Here is a 14,553-nt window from a genome sequence, read left to right as displayed (position 1 = left end):
ATATAAACATATTTCCATAGACCAGTGTTTTTCAAACTGTGGGTCGCGACCCCCTGGGGTCGCGGATGCCAATTAACGGGGTCACGGTATCTTTAAAATACTCTCACCGTTATTGGGTATGATTATTCAATGTTTTATTATCAACGTAGGATAACACGAATAACTGAAGTGAGGTAGGATGGGGGTCGCCAAAATTTTTCAAACCAAGGGGGATCGCGTCCTGAAAAAGTTTGAAAAACACAAAAACACAACAAATGATGAATTATTTAATATTATTAAATGGTTGAAATGCCTTGCAGGTTCACGTTATACTTAACTGTTGTCTATTGTAAGATCTGTACACTACGTGAAAACAATAAAGATTTTGAATTTTGAATTTGAATTTGAACACTGCCATAGACTATCCCTACCAATAGATAAGAATAGGCTGCAAAAATTTTGGCAGAAAATTTATAGTTATTGTACGCAATATTTAGTACAAGCAACAGAGTAGAAAATACATTTTGATCCATTTTAACGGCTCACTGTAGCATTTCTAATTCTTCAAACGTTCAAGTCTGGTAATCGTTCCTCAATATCATAAATAACATGATCATCTCTCCAATTCCAGCTCATTCATGTCGCGACCGAATAACGCCAACACAGGACATTGGCAGGCGACGACGCAGCCGTCGTTCGTGACGAAGCCGGGCCGTCGTGGAGAAGCCGGCTGGAAAGCCGAAGCCGACAAGAAGTTTACCACCACACGAGCAAACCACACAAGAGGTCAAAGAGCCGAGCAAACCGGAGACTACGCCGGCTCCAGCGCCTACCACGGCTGCTACTAATGGTGGTAAGCTTACAAACTACCATGCGGTAGGCCTTTATGGTTTACTAATGTATCGGCGAAAATTATTTAGCAAATTATCCCATATTTTTATTTTAGGCGAAAGTTATTTCCCAACTCAACGTTTCGCACTGATATCATTTTCCAACTAATGATTCGATAAATTATAATTATGCAAATTATTACCTGGAATTTTTTTAAGATGTCATTTATGTTTCGTCAAATGTATTGATTTGCATACCTTAATTTAGCAACTTATTGAATGGCATCCAACCTACTTTTCTAGTGTCATTTATCCTGGCTGCTATAAAAAAAACCTAACATCGAAGGCTAAGGCGGGAGCTACGCTCTTAGCCTTCTGAACCTAAACTATCCAAGTCACTTCTGCTCCGAACCGACTTACTCGCTCGCTTCGCTCCTCGCACAAATCAAATTAAAGTATAACTTGCAATGTAAAAAATTGCCCAATGTTATTTAACAATTGTTATTTGCCTAAGCCAATCATTTGCTACATAATTATTGCCACATTAAATGTGTGCTGAAGTAAAATTTTGCAATGTAAATATGTTGCGAAATAAAAAAAATGCGAAGTTAAAGTTATGCCAAATATTAGTTTGCCAAATGAAACTTTGGCGAAAGTTGGTTGCTAAGTGAAATTTGCGAAACATATTTTGCCGAAAAAGGCAGTACACCGGCCTTTATACATATTATGTTTAAGGGTTATCACAGAGGCAAAATATCGCTAGAAGGCGAGGTATCGTGAGGTCCGTTTGACGTTTGCTCGTAATGAGGGCTATCGTTTTTTGTCTCACTAGATGGCGCACTGTTGCGTAAGGTTTTAAGTATGGCTTTCAAAGTCTGTTATTACGAGCGTGAAAACAAAGTTTAGATTAAATCATATTTAATACACCCTTAAAACCGTACCATAAAAATATCGAGCATGTCGCAGTGTTGCAAATTCCCCGTTTTGTTCGGAAAAAGGAGGACAAAGGTTTCCGAAAGACAAAACTGTCTCAAAACACAGACATTCATTGCCCCGGAACGCATATTTGCCATAATTAATTTCAGATATTGCAAAATATTCACAAAATTATTCTAATTATAAATAAACCCGCGTAGCTCACCCAAAAACCATGAGATTTGACATTTCGGAGACCTCACGCTACACTAGCGCCTCTAGTGGCGAATTCATACGCGATAGCCCTCATTGGTTGAATAACTAAATGAACCAATCGCAAGCAAACGTCACATGTCAAACGAACTTAGCTATACTAACGACATCTAGCGATATTTCGCCTCTGCGAAAACCCTCATTGTGTCACGTTTGTGATTGATTAATCTTGGAAAGCTAAATGAGCCAATGGCTGCGGCCAATGGCAAGCAAGATTGTAACGTCAAACGGACCTCATCGATACTAACGCCGCCTAACGTTATTTTTTTATTAGTAATAAACAACTGAACCGATAAATACATCCTTTTATAAACATCCGATCATCCAATCAAGAATAAACATTCGTATTTTATATAAACTTTGCTAGACACAATTGAACCCGGAGTTCAAAGTTTCGGAGTCAGGTCCTCTAAGCACTAAGCACTTTCCCCTGGATTTCCAACTCGTCCTATCGGCACTTATGTCTGGTCAGACGCTGGAAAACGCGTCTAGGTCATCCCGCCATCTTTGCCTTGGGCTGCCGCGGCGCCGATACCCATCTTGGAGTATCCACCTTGCTGGCTTCTGGGTGCATGCGGCAAACGTGGCCAGCCCAGTCCCATTTGAGCCTCGCGATTATGTTTACCTACGTCTACAATGCATGTTTTGGACTGGTACGATGGTCTACATTTACTTTGTGTGAAAAACACTCGTGTAAAAAGAAAAGTAAATACGTATACGTACATTCCGATACTGTAAAAGCATTAATATGACTAAAAATATCAGGAAATAAATAATAATTGAATTTGATCCTTTCGATCTTTAACTACGACTATTTCAAAATTGAAATAAAACTCAGTGATCTATTGATCAAGCTGACAGTATTCGATTCGTGAGTGCTGTCCCAGATTCAGCTTTGCTCGTTGCTGCTACTTACAAAATCTATTCGTAAGCACATCTTCTACCTTCACAATAAGAACTGTTATACAATATCATTGAACTTCTCTTCCTCTTCTTATCCCAACCTCAATCATAAAACCTCCTCATAAGTTTTCCTTTCTAACAACTTGTTACCTCCAGCACCACATCTTTTTAATGCTAATAATATAATAATAACACTAGATTTATCAGCTAGTAATATCTTGTCTAATTTCCAAGCCAGTTAAGCTTCACAATGTGCCGGTCATGATTCCTGTACTGAGGCAATTCCTATTTGCCGCTAACATGCAATACGGAGATTAGATCTCGAACTCATTTTGGCAACCCACGCTGCACGCGCTGTAAGTACAGTCCATGTCGGAATATCGCTCTGGAGGTGTTCAAAGCTGGTAACGATGTTGACGCAAATTTCTTATTCTTGACGATTAAAGACTTAATGTGCTTAGCGGACTGGAATAAATAGAGAAACTTAATTGATCCACAACTTTAGATGTTTATAGGCTTAGAGCGGAAATTATGTCTGGCGTTGGCTTGGTACTAACTACGGGTTCTAGGAATAGTCTTTTAATACCTGTTTATAAATGATGGAAATATAAAATATCAACGAAATATAAAATATCAACAAAATATTTTGCTAGTTTTAATTCTGTTTCTTCCATAGTTCACTTACAAGATAGAAAAAGATGCAATCCATTCGTGACAGCACGTGCAATTTGAAGCATCTAGAGATATTATATTTTGAAGTAGTGAAATGAAAATAGGTAAAGTCACGGTGTTAAACTCTTATTTCAATTGTGTCTTATAAAGTCAACGGAATATACTAAATATCTCAATAGTTGGCTCCATTTTTCTACTGTACCTACAACGAAAAATTCGTTTCTGACTAATATTGACAAATATTAACGTTGGACGCTTGGGATTCCAGTTTTAATTCCGGAAAAAGGATGACTTCATCAGCAGATTGCAGATTAATAACGGCGGATTATATCGGGACTAAAAATAGTGCGAGAATATCCAGCATTTCAAATTCTAGACTTTTTATTAAGATGATAATAATCGTTCGGAATGAATTTAATCAAATGCCTAATTAAATTAGGTATCTACTTCAAAAGCTAATAAAGTCTAGAAAGGACATTCTTTAATTGACAAAAGGAAAAATACGTATTCAATATATTCTGACAAATGATAATCTAAATTACGAACTATATTATAGTTCGTATAATACGTACAGGTCTTATAGTTCGTAGTATTTTTCCTTTTGTCAATTAAAGAATGTCCTTTCTAGACTTTATTAACTTTTGAAAGATGTGCGCTAAAACATTGTAATATTATTACAATGTTTTAGAGCACAAGCTTTATTTCAAAGCATCTTTACACGGAAAACTACAGAACTGCCTTACTATTCATATGAGTATTCTAATTCATCCACCATATGTTTTCCAGAATGCGGTGTCACAGCGATGTGGCCGCGTCCAGAGATGCGAATAATGGGCGGCAAGGACTCCAGCTTCGGTCGGTGGCCGTGGCAGGTCTCAGTTCGGAGGACGTCCTTCTTCAGCTTCTCATCCACGCATAGGTGTGGAGGAGCCATCATCAACGAGGGCTGGATCGCGACGGCAGGGCATTGCGTGGACGAGTGAGTTTGACATCAGCGTTGACTTTTGATTTTAATCGATTAAAACAAACAAGTCGACTGTAAGTTTTCTGTTATTATCGTTATTCTCTATGAACCGACTTCGAGCGTGAGTCTCTGGAGACGAAGTGATGTACCCCTTCGTTTGAGGAGTTCGTACCTTAAAAACAGAACCCTTATAGGATCACTCCCGTGTCTGTCTGTCCGTCTGTCACAGCCATCAGCTCGGAAATCACAAACCCGTTAAAGTTGAAAATTGGTACACACGTTCTTTGGTGACTCAAAAAGAGAGCAGAGCAAGCGTTCTGCTAAAAAAAAATAAAAACATTTGAAAGCAAAAATGCAGGACGTTTTAAAAGGAGGGCTTTCAGTAACTTCTTGCTTCTTCTGTCAAAAAAATATTGCATACATTTTGAAGAATTGATGAAGGGCAGTTTATGAGAAGGGCTTTCAGTGTAGTCCTTCATTGGCAACTTCACATTAACTAATCGTCTCACTTGTTTACAGTCTCCTGACCTCTCAAATTCGGATACGAGTTGGAGAATACGACTTCTCATCTGTATCGGAGCAGTATCCCTTCGTAGAACAAGGCGTAGCCCGTAAAGCTGTCCATCCCAAGTACAACTTCTTCACGTACGAATACGATCTGGCTTTGGTGAAGCTGGAGAATACCCTGCAGTTTGCGCCACATATATCCCCTATATGTTTGCCGGGGTCTGATGATTTGCTGGTCGGAGAGAATGCAACAGTCACTGGATGGGGAAGGCTGTCTGAAGGTGGCGTGCTGCCTTCAATATTGCAAGAGGTGACATAGTTTTTGGAATATTTCTCTAAGACACGCCGCATGTGTAAAATAAGCAACTAAATACACATAACTGACTTTAAGAAGGAATTGCTAGTTTTAGAAAGAACTGAACGTCATTGTAGCAGCTCCTAGCACCATCAAGTGAGCAAATATAGAAACTCTAACATCCTGTGTCGCGCTATCAAAGTTTTCACTACACCATCATCATTTTTGGCCTATAAACGTCCCACCATTGGATAAGAAGGCTTGGGCAGTAGTTCATGAGACCTACTGCCCAAGCAGACGATTATTTCCTTGACCGTAAAGCTTGTAGTCAATTATGACGACCGGATGGCCAAGTGGTTAGAGAACCTGACTACGAAGCTTGAGGTTCCGGGTTCGATTCCCGGCCGGGGCAGATATTTGTATGAATAACAAGAATGTTTGTTCTCGGGTCTTGGATGTTTAATATATATATGTATTTTAAGTATGTATTTATATCTATATATGTAAGTATATCTGTTGCGTAGTATCCATAGTACAAGCTTTGCTTAGTTTGGGACTAGGTCAATTGGTGTCAAATGTCCAATGATATTTAGTATTATTATTTATTTCAAATGTAATTGAATTTAGTACGTAAATTTCGAAAAACTCTCAAGATGTATAACCCGGTTTGAGTCCACGATCCTCAGCTAGAAAGGCATAACTCAAACTTTTAGGCTAACATAGCTGTTTTTTAATAATCCTTTCAGATATAGTTATACATATTAAATTCAATTTGTAACTATTTAAAAATAAACAAATAGATGTATGTATTTTACTAGTTTCGTATTAATAGTTAAATGTATGCGAGTTTTAAGTCTTGATGACTCGTTTCATCTAGTCAGATTTTTTGATAATTATCAAGCACTAGCTTTTGCCCGACTTCGTCCGCGTGTTTTGTTTGTGTATAAATTTATTTAGGGTTTCTGCTATATAGACATAGAAACTTCTACGGTTTACTGAAAAAGAGTTATTAATACATTGCTTTAATCTAAACTAATTTTTGTTCTTCCATTCTTTGGTAAAACATAAGTATTTCTACCCTAGCCAACCAAAAGACTAATTCTTCATAGAGCTCTTGACATCTTACGTCCATGTATTGTAAAGGAGGTAGGTCTATAATTAAGACGCATTCTTACTAAGCATTGCTACACATATTTCATACTGTATATAAATTTGTTTGGAATTCCTTACGAAGGATCCCCATATTTTCAAGTAGGTATGAAAAATGCTCGAAATTTGAAAATCCGAACAAATGTTTTTTAGGGTCCGTACCTCAAAAGGAAAAAATGGAACTCTTATAGGATACTTTGCTGTCGTCTTCGATCTTGTCTGTCAAGACCTTTATCCCGAACGTTGCGAGTTATTTATAGAGTTGAAATTAAAACCTAACTCAAAAAAGTTAATACTTCGGCTGTCCTAGAACTTGAAATTGTATAAAGGACTCTTAGCAAATTTTATTCCCTTTATAGCAAAATAAGTAAAAAAAATCTTGAATCATAATTTTTCATGTTGACTGTCTATGTTATAAGCCATAAAATGAACTTGCGTACATTTTGTTATTTGCTTGCTAAACTTGAATTCATAAATAACCTATGCATTGACGCCGAGTTCGAGTGATTTTGTTTTTAAGAAGAAAATAATTTAAAAATAACTCGAACAATTATTTATCTCTTATCACATGCCCAATAAAGTTTCATAAAGAAACATCGATTTATGTCGATAATGTACCTTCCACATAGCGTTCATCCCTTTTCATCCTCACAGGTCGAATTAAAAAGCTGAAACACACCGACTTATTTACTAAGCTAAATGCCAAGTTTATGTTTATTTCCAACACGACGTACTTCACCTATAAACTTTCACCCGATTTCAACCTTAAAGCTTTTTTTTTTTTCGATAAAAGATATCCTTGTTTTCCCATGTCTATTCTATCTCTGTACCAAATTCATCAAATAGTTTTACGTAACGTAAACAGACAGACAGACAGACAGGACAGACAGAGTTACTTTATTATAATATAGTCAAGTATTTCGAGGTCCTTTGTTTTGTTTGTGTTAAATGTTTGTTTGTTGTATATGAATAAAGATTAGGTTTGTGTTAAAAGAGTTATTTTGCTATGTTTATTTCTAGAATGTTTGCAAAGCAACTCGTAAACCAGCAACATATTTATCTATAGCAGCAACAGGTTAATTCATGTTTATTTTAATTGCAAAATTTAGAACGGTTAAAATGTTCTGTTCAAAGGACAAGTCTGATGAGAAACGTGTAACGTATCATTGTATATGTTTATTGTTGAAGGAAAACGTAATTGTGGGTTGTTTATTTGCTCTCCTTAGAATTATCTTTGCTATGTTTATTCCGAGTTCCTGACAAATATCTCTATAGAATTGTAAATACTCTAACACGTTTTAATCTTATTATTTAAAGTAAGCGCTTATGTTTATTTAATAAATAATCATTTAAAAAAATATATTAATGTTATAAAGTACCTGTAGCAGGAGCAAAAAATTAACAACTGTCTTAATCTTGAGTTAATTGTTCTACACATTTAAAAATAACTTGTATTTTTTGATTTTTATTGTAGTTTAAGTTTAATTAGACAAACCATGTACAATACAATACAATACAAATATTCTTTATTGCACACCATAAAGCAGTAAAATACTTATAATATAAACACTTCACGGTAGACAATAGCGGTCTTATCGCTTAAAACGATCTCTTCCAGACAACATTGGTACAAGAATTATAATATTTACAAAATAGGTGGCGGAAACAGAAACAGAAATAAAAAAACAAAAAATAATAACATTAAAACATAACATGTATTGCGAAATCCGTCATTTTGTTACGTGACAGGCGATGTCATTTAGGCTTAGTGATGTGCCAACTCGGGAAAAACGAAACTCGATTTGACTCGAGTTAAAATTCACGTAACTCGGTTTCAACTCGAGTTACATAACTCGAATTAACTGGATGAAACAGAGAGATTTTACAAAGTTTTTACCAATTTATTCCCTCACATTCGCACTAATAGTTTTAAAAAAATGGAGCCGACAAACAAATGATATTTTTATGTTTCAATTCTTTCATTTTTTATATTATTTATTTATAATGTATTGGGAGAGTTATACTAACTTAAGTAAACAAGGAAATTATTTAAACTCGAGTTGAAGAGAATTCAACCCGAGTTGATCCGAGTTAAGCCCAACTCGAGTTAATTCGAGTTATTAACTCGAGTCGACCATCACCATTTAGGCTATTGGATGCCGTACATTGAAAATACCATTTAATTTGTTTGGAATAAACATAATGATAAAATTACTTAATTTTTGAAAGTTGCAGAACTAAAGTAGTTCCATTTGAGTAGTAGAACCTGTGTTTAAATTTTTTGCTCCTGTTACAGAGCCCACCCAGTAATATATTTTACAGCGTGTTAATGGTAAAATTGTATTGAGACTTATTTATATCTACTTACATCATAGTTATGTACATTCAGTTTATGGCAAATTATTACATAATAAGTTATACATTATACATTTAATATTGTAGATAATGGTATCTCTCTATATTAAAACTATCTAGTGATAGTATACACAAATAAATATAAAGTTTTTGAAGCGGAATTATTAAACATAAACCAGTCGTTGCAATTTGAAAAATGTAGAATTTAAAGCTAGAAATACTAGGACAATTTTGTTTTAAAAATATGACGCACAGAACGCAGTGCGGTTGCTCAAGGTGCTTTGTAAACCGAGGACGCTTCTGGCTTCTAAAACATTATCCCGGATGCCCTCAAAAAGCAGGGCATGTCCGTACTAAATAGGACGGTTGGCAAGCCTTCTTCTTTTTTCACTGCCTCTTAAATCCTAAAGGTTGGCCGTTAGCTTTTTGTACTCGTCTCTATCAGCAGCCAACCGGATCATCGAAGCCTAGTCCTAATAAACCTGTTCATCTAAATGTTCCAGGTCCAAGTTCCCATCGTCTCCAATGAGCGCTGCAAGTCCATGTTCCTGCGGGCCGGGAGACACGAGTTCATCCCGGACATCTTCCTCTGTGCCGGCCACGAGCGCGGCGGTCACGACTCCTGCCAAGGGGATTCGGGGGGGCCTTTACAGGTTAACTATTTTAATATTATCAACAGAGCCTAAATCTCTCTTTTTTTGTTCAGATCAACCCTACCCAAGCAAGTAAATATGTATATTATTCGTTTATCACTGCATTTACGTGACATATCCACATTGTTCTCTTGGAGCGTTACCACTCTCACACAACGAAAAAAATAGAGACAAAAGAAGACTAATCTCACTAATTACTTCTCTACAAAACGGTAGTCTGTTATAAACTGAATTGATCAGGGTTGATCCTTAACACGTTTTCTAGAACTAAGTAGGTAAAATGGGGTCTGACAATTTTTGAATTTGCCATTGTCCTTTATTATTGGAAGTGGGTCAAAATTCACTTGCAAGATTTAACCCAAACTACATACATACATACGAACATTGTAAGATAATAAAAAGCGTGTGGTAATAATAATCAAATGCAATTTAAACTAGTTCGCTAACGTCGTTCGGAACTTGAAAACAAGATCGGTTTTCTTTTTCTTTCTCATTCGAATCTTCAGAAAAATTAAAAAAACCGACAACATTTTCTTTGTACTGTACTGTTTTCCGAAATTCACTTTTTAAAACGACCTTCTGTTTTCAGGTGAAGGGCAAGGATCAACGTTACTTCCTAGCTGGTATAATAAGCTGGGGCATCGGATGTGGCGAGGCGAACCTCCCCGGTGTATGCACTAGGATCTCCAAGTTTGTGCCCTGGATACTACAGACTGTGAACTCTTAAACCAATTAAAAGTTCACCTGCTATGAAAAAGCGGTTTGGATTGGTAGGATTTTTAAATTTGCCGCCATACTTTTTCGGTAAATAATGTAAACGCCGAGGCAATTACTTTAACGGATACTAGCGATAATATTGCCAAAGTATAGTTGGAAATGAAAATTGTTATTGATTAAGTACTTAATTGATATTTCTGAGTCCATACTCGGAGGTGAAAGCGGCCTCAACCATTTTTTTGACAAATACAGCGCGTATTTTTGATACTACCTCAAACTTTAACAATAGTCAGTGAAGGCCCTAATAATCACATTTTATTATGATTTGGTAAAAAAAATACTTATTATTTTCCTCACCAAATTAATTAGCACGCAATGTATCACTACGTGACACTACTTTGTTTTTATTCATAACGTCGCACTTGTTGACGTGAGAGCTGTCACAGAACGTTTCTCTCTAGTATCAAATTATTGTACGCATTACATTGCTCGATTAACAATTTTTTATCGGTTCACATCACTTAAATCTTCGTCTGGTTACAGTTTGAGGTAGTATCAAAAATACACGCTGAATTAAGGATAACACGCGCTTACAACAATTATTAAGCGTGTGAAAGGGAATCCTGCCTTTTCGCAGAATATTTTTTCCCAAATGTTTCATTTGCCAGCTGTTTTATTTCCCAACTCTCAATTTTCTCCGAAACCAAAAAAAAAACTCTGTGTATTTTCTTATGGTTTTATAGAGCATAGTGGGAAAGGATAGGTTAGTTCTATGAAAGTTCCGAAATAATATGGTTTTATTGAAAATCATGACTTGGGAAATAAAATTGTGTTGGCAAATGAAACGTTTAGGAAAAAATATTACAGCGAAAAGGCAGAGAACAGTGTAAAAGAGCATGCGGATACGAACGCACACGCGCTTGAAGTACCATTTACTATGAAACCGTTTGAATACGAATTGGACTAGGAATAATACTGATATCTGAAGACAAACGTGACGTTTATCGTTTCAGTTACGCCGTGATTATGGCCCGTAATATTGCCGCATTTACGTCACAAAAGAGTAAATTAATTTTAGTAAATTCAATACGAAACGTAGACAGAATTGTTAATTTCATTTGTAGCCTGTCTACGAAGAAATTGAGACCAGAGGCCGTATCGCCTAACGTTTCTGACGCTCGCGATCGCAATTTAACGACAGTTTTTGTATGCGAAATCTGTCATTTGATTGCCATCGCGAGCGCCAGAAAGGTTAGGCAATACGGCCTCTGAGCCCATATCGACTAACGCACAAGTGCTCGCAATCGAATTCATCTCTTTTTATTCGCATCAACGTTTGACAGGAAGAAACGATTGTGGTTATGAGTGCGTTAGACACTATGACCTCTTGGCCATAAGTGAACGCGAAACGGTCGGAAAAGGAATCTGTGTTCCATTGAGTTAGGAACAAATTAAGTTTTAAATTACTACCATAAATTGCTTTTTGAAGCGTTTGATACTAAAGATACCGACAAAAACGAATACGAATGCAGTGCAAGTTACCTTCAAAAATGTTGATTCGATTCAACGTTTTGTGAGGTGTTTTATATAGTCTTCTGTGACAGCGACAGACAAACATCGTAATAGCGATGTTGTGTGAATGATTGCTTGTTCTAAGTCCGAAGCGAATAAATATAGAGAACTAGCCATTACCTGCGGTTTTGCTCGCGAGAGCCAAACTAAAAAAAATGGTTTCATAATACTAGAAAGATAAAGGCCAGTGTAATTATATGAAATGAAATTAAATAGTTTATTTGAAATACTTTAAACATGGTAAAATTGGCCTTAAATAGTGCTAATGTACAGTGACATGTCTTACCAGATACATTAGCATGCAAACATTGTCTTATTTTCTAAAAAAAAAATATTTTTGCAGAAACGAATTAAATAATTATATACATTGTTCGTTCATGTTTAACCCTAGTTTTTTTATTGTTTGCTTACACCTTAAAGTTTTTCACATAAATACAAAAGGCCAGATATATTGTAGACATTATTGGCAGAAAATACAGTTGCTAATTACGTTAGATATGTTGGATTATTTAACCGTAATTAAATAATTGGCTAGCTTGTTATATCCGTTGGCAAATAATTAGCGAAATGGGATAATATGTAGCAGCAATGTTATTTAAGAGACAAAATGCTACGGACTTAAAATAAGTACTATCTCAAGTTCTCAACCGTAAAAATAATTAGATTACGGACTATAATGAACACCCTTATTACTGCTTTTTACTCGAGTATTTAGTAAAGAATTAGGTTTAGTATTCGCTGTATTTCGGCTTTTTTGCCAATATAAATGAGTTAACAATCTTGACCTGCCTCTTTATTGAATTCGAACGACTACGTAATATGTCAACAGAATGCTACAATTAAACTATGATACATAATAGTATAATTGTTACTTATAACACAATGTTTTAGACTATCGCGATAATTAAGTACTAATTTTATGATTTACATTCGGGTTTTGTTCTGCGTACCTTGATTTTAGAGAAGCTCGATATTTTGGCACAGTTGTATGCGCCATGATCACGAGAAGACAATATCGAAATATGAGTATGTGCCGAAATATCAAGCTTCTTTAAAATAAAATTAAGTATGCGCTGGTTATGAGGAACAAAACCCGAATTTATATCATAAAATTGTTACTCATGTTATAAAAGTATTATGAAAAGAGAAGTTAAGATTTGTTGTGTTGCAAAAAAACTGAAGTAAATATTTTCTAAATAAAGTATATGTTTATTCATTTATTTTGTAGAGGAACCAAATGTTTAAATTTACGCAGACAGTTTTAAAAACTTTGTCTAGTTGGAATATATCATGAAGAATACGAGTGCACGTGGGCCGGTTTTAAGTTTGGTACCCTTTTTAATTAAAGCAAAATGACATTGAAGTTACCATATTTTCAATGAGTGAAACTAAAATTGGTACTGTACGTGAAAAGCGGCCAATGGGCCTTAAAGAGCTAAAGTTTAGTGAATAAGAACAGACGATGTGTTACCATACGTCTAGTTTGTTGTCTTTTTCTATCCAAGGAATGAGGTAGACAAAATCAAGAATAACCAAGTATCAGTAACGAATAAATTGTCATAAATTTGTTTTCTTCTAGACATTTTGAGCAGTTTCTGTACTTTAAGTCTTTCTACTTCTTTGTAGGTTGTGTAGTCACCAGAAATAAACTATAATGTCGGATATAACAGAGCACTCAAAATATCTGACATGTTCTAACGACTAAATGAATATAGTTAGGTACTTTAGATATTTTTGTGTGCTTTCTCTAATCACATATTATAGTTGTGACTGTACATTTTTTATATAATTACGACCAATGGAAATGCGTATTGTTGAGTATTGTGTAAATATGTGTTTTTTTAATTTATTTATAAGCAGAATAATTCTAACAAAACAAGCATTTATTTTTTGCAATGTAAATACGTATAAATAGGTTTTCGCTCTTGCCTTTGTTTTAATTTTTATTTAATCCAGTATTATTTTAACGTTGTTTTCTTTTTTGTAAATAAACTCAAAAATAAAACACAAACTCTTTTTTATGTTATAATTTAACGTGCTGCCTTAAACGTGCTAGTTTTGTATGTACTATTATTGTATAGATTTATACGAATAATGTTGTTAAAATGTAAATTAAATGTGAAAATAGTTAACCAAAACACAATTTTACGCTACGCTTTCGTCGAAGTAGGTTAAACAAATGCTTAATGACGTGATGTCTTTATAAGAATCTATATTAATTTTGTTTAAATAGTTTATGATGTTGTTGACTTCATATTGTTCGTTTGCACAATAGTTTTGTTAATGATTAAATATCGAAAGTATTATTGGTTTATCTTTTCTTTACCCTATTTTAGTTCATTATTCAGACATTACTTTAAGGAACTATAACTTTTCGCCTATACTTTTTTTTCTGTTTTTATTAGCAGAATGCTTGCCATGATTTGAGTTCGCATCTCACATAACACCAATTTCGATTCATTCTCTTATATGAAAATGAAAATGAAATGAAAATGAAAATTTTATTATACACACAAGCAATATTACATTTTTAGTAGTATACAGTGGACCCCAAACTAGGCTGAGCCTGTATCTTGGGGCCCGATATTCTTCTTAATCCAACGGATCTCAATTACGAAGATTGAACAATCAAATACTATCAAAGGTGCACTAAAAAAACTACCTCCTTTTTGACGCGCTTTAGTAAAAAAATAAATAAATTAACTTTGATAACAATATTAAGACTCAAACAGATTGTGACTCTTTGTACGGTACACTCAGTGTATACAC

At 35.1% G+C, this 14,553-nt stretch overlaps 1 protein-coding gene across 1 annotated transcript; it reads left to right on the top strand.

Moving 5' to 3' along the window:
- The first annotated feature begins 617 nt into the window (after window positions 1-617).
- LOC141436183 (serine proteinase stubble-like) lies at window positions 618-14,047 on the top strand. The gene is given in 7 exon segments (XM_074099071.1): window positions 618-697; window positions 699-832; window positions 1,466-1,468; window positions 4,359-4,551; window positions 5,056-5,353; window positions 9,346-9,495; window positions 10,085-14,047. Coding segments are annotated over 7 exon segments (996 nt in total). The 3' UTR covers window positions 10,223-14,047.
- Window positions 14,048-14,553: the final 506 nt, after the last annotated feature.

The sequence above is a fragment of the Choristoneura fumiferana genome, chromosome 16 (assembly GCF_025370935.1).
Source record: "Choristoneura fumiferana chromosome 16, NRCan_CFum_1, whole genome shotgun sequence".
Lineage (NCBI taxonomy): Eukaryota > Metazoa > Arthropoda > Insecta > Lepidoptera > Tortricidae > Choristoneura > Choristoneura fumiferana.
Note: the sequence above shows the minus strand (reverse complement) of the source record. Positions and strands in the feature narration are given on the sequence as shown.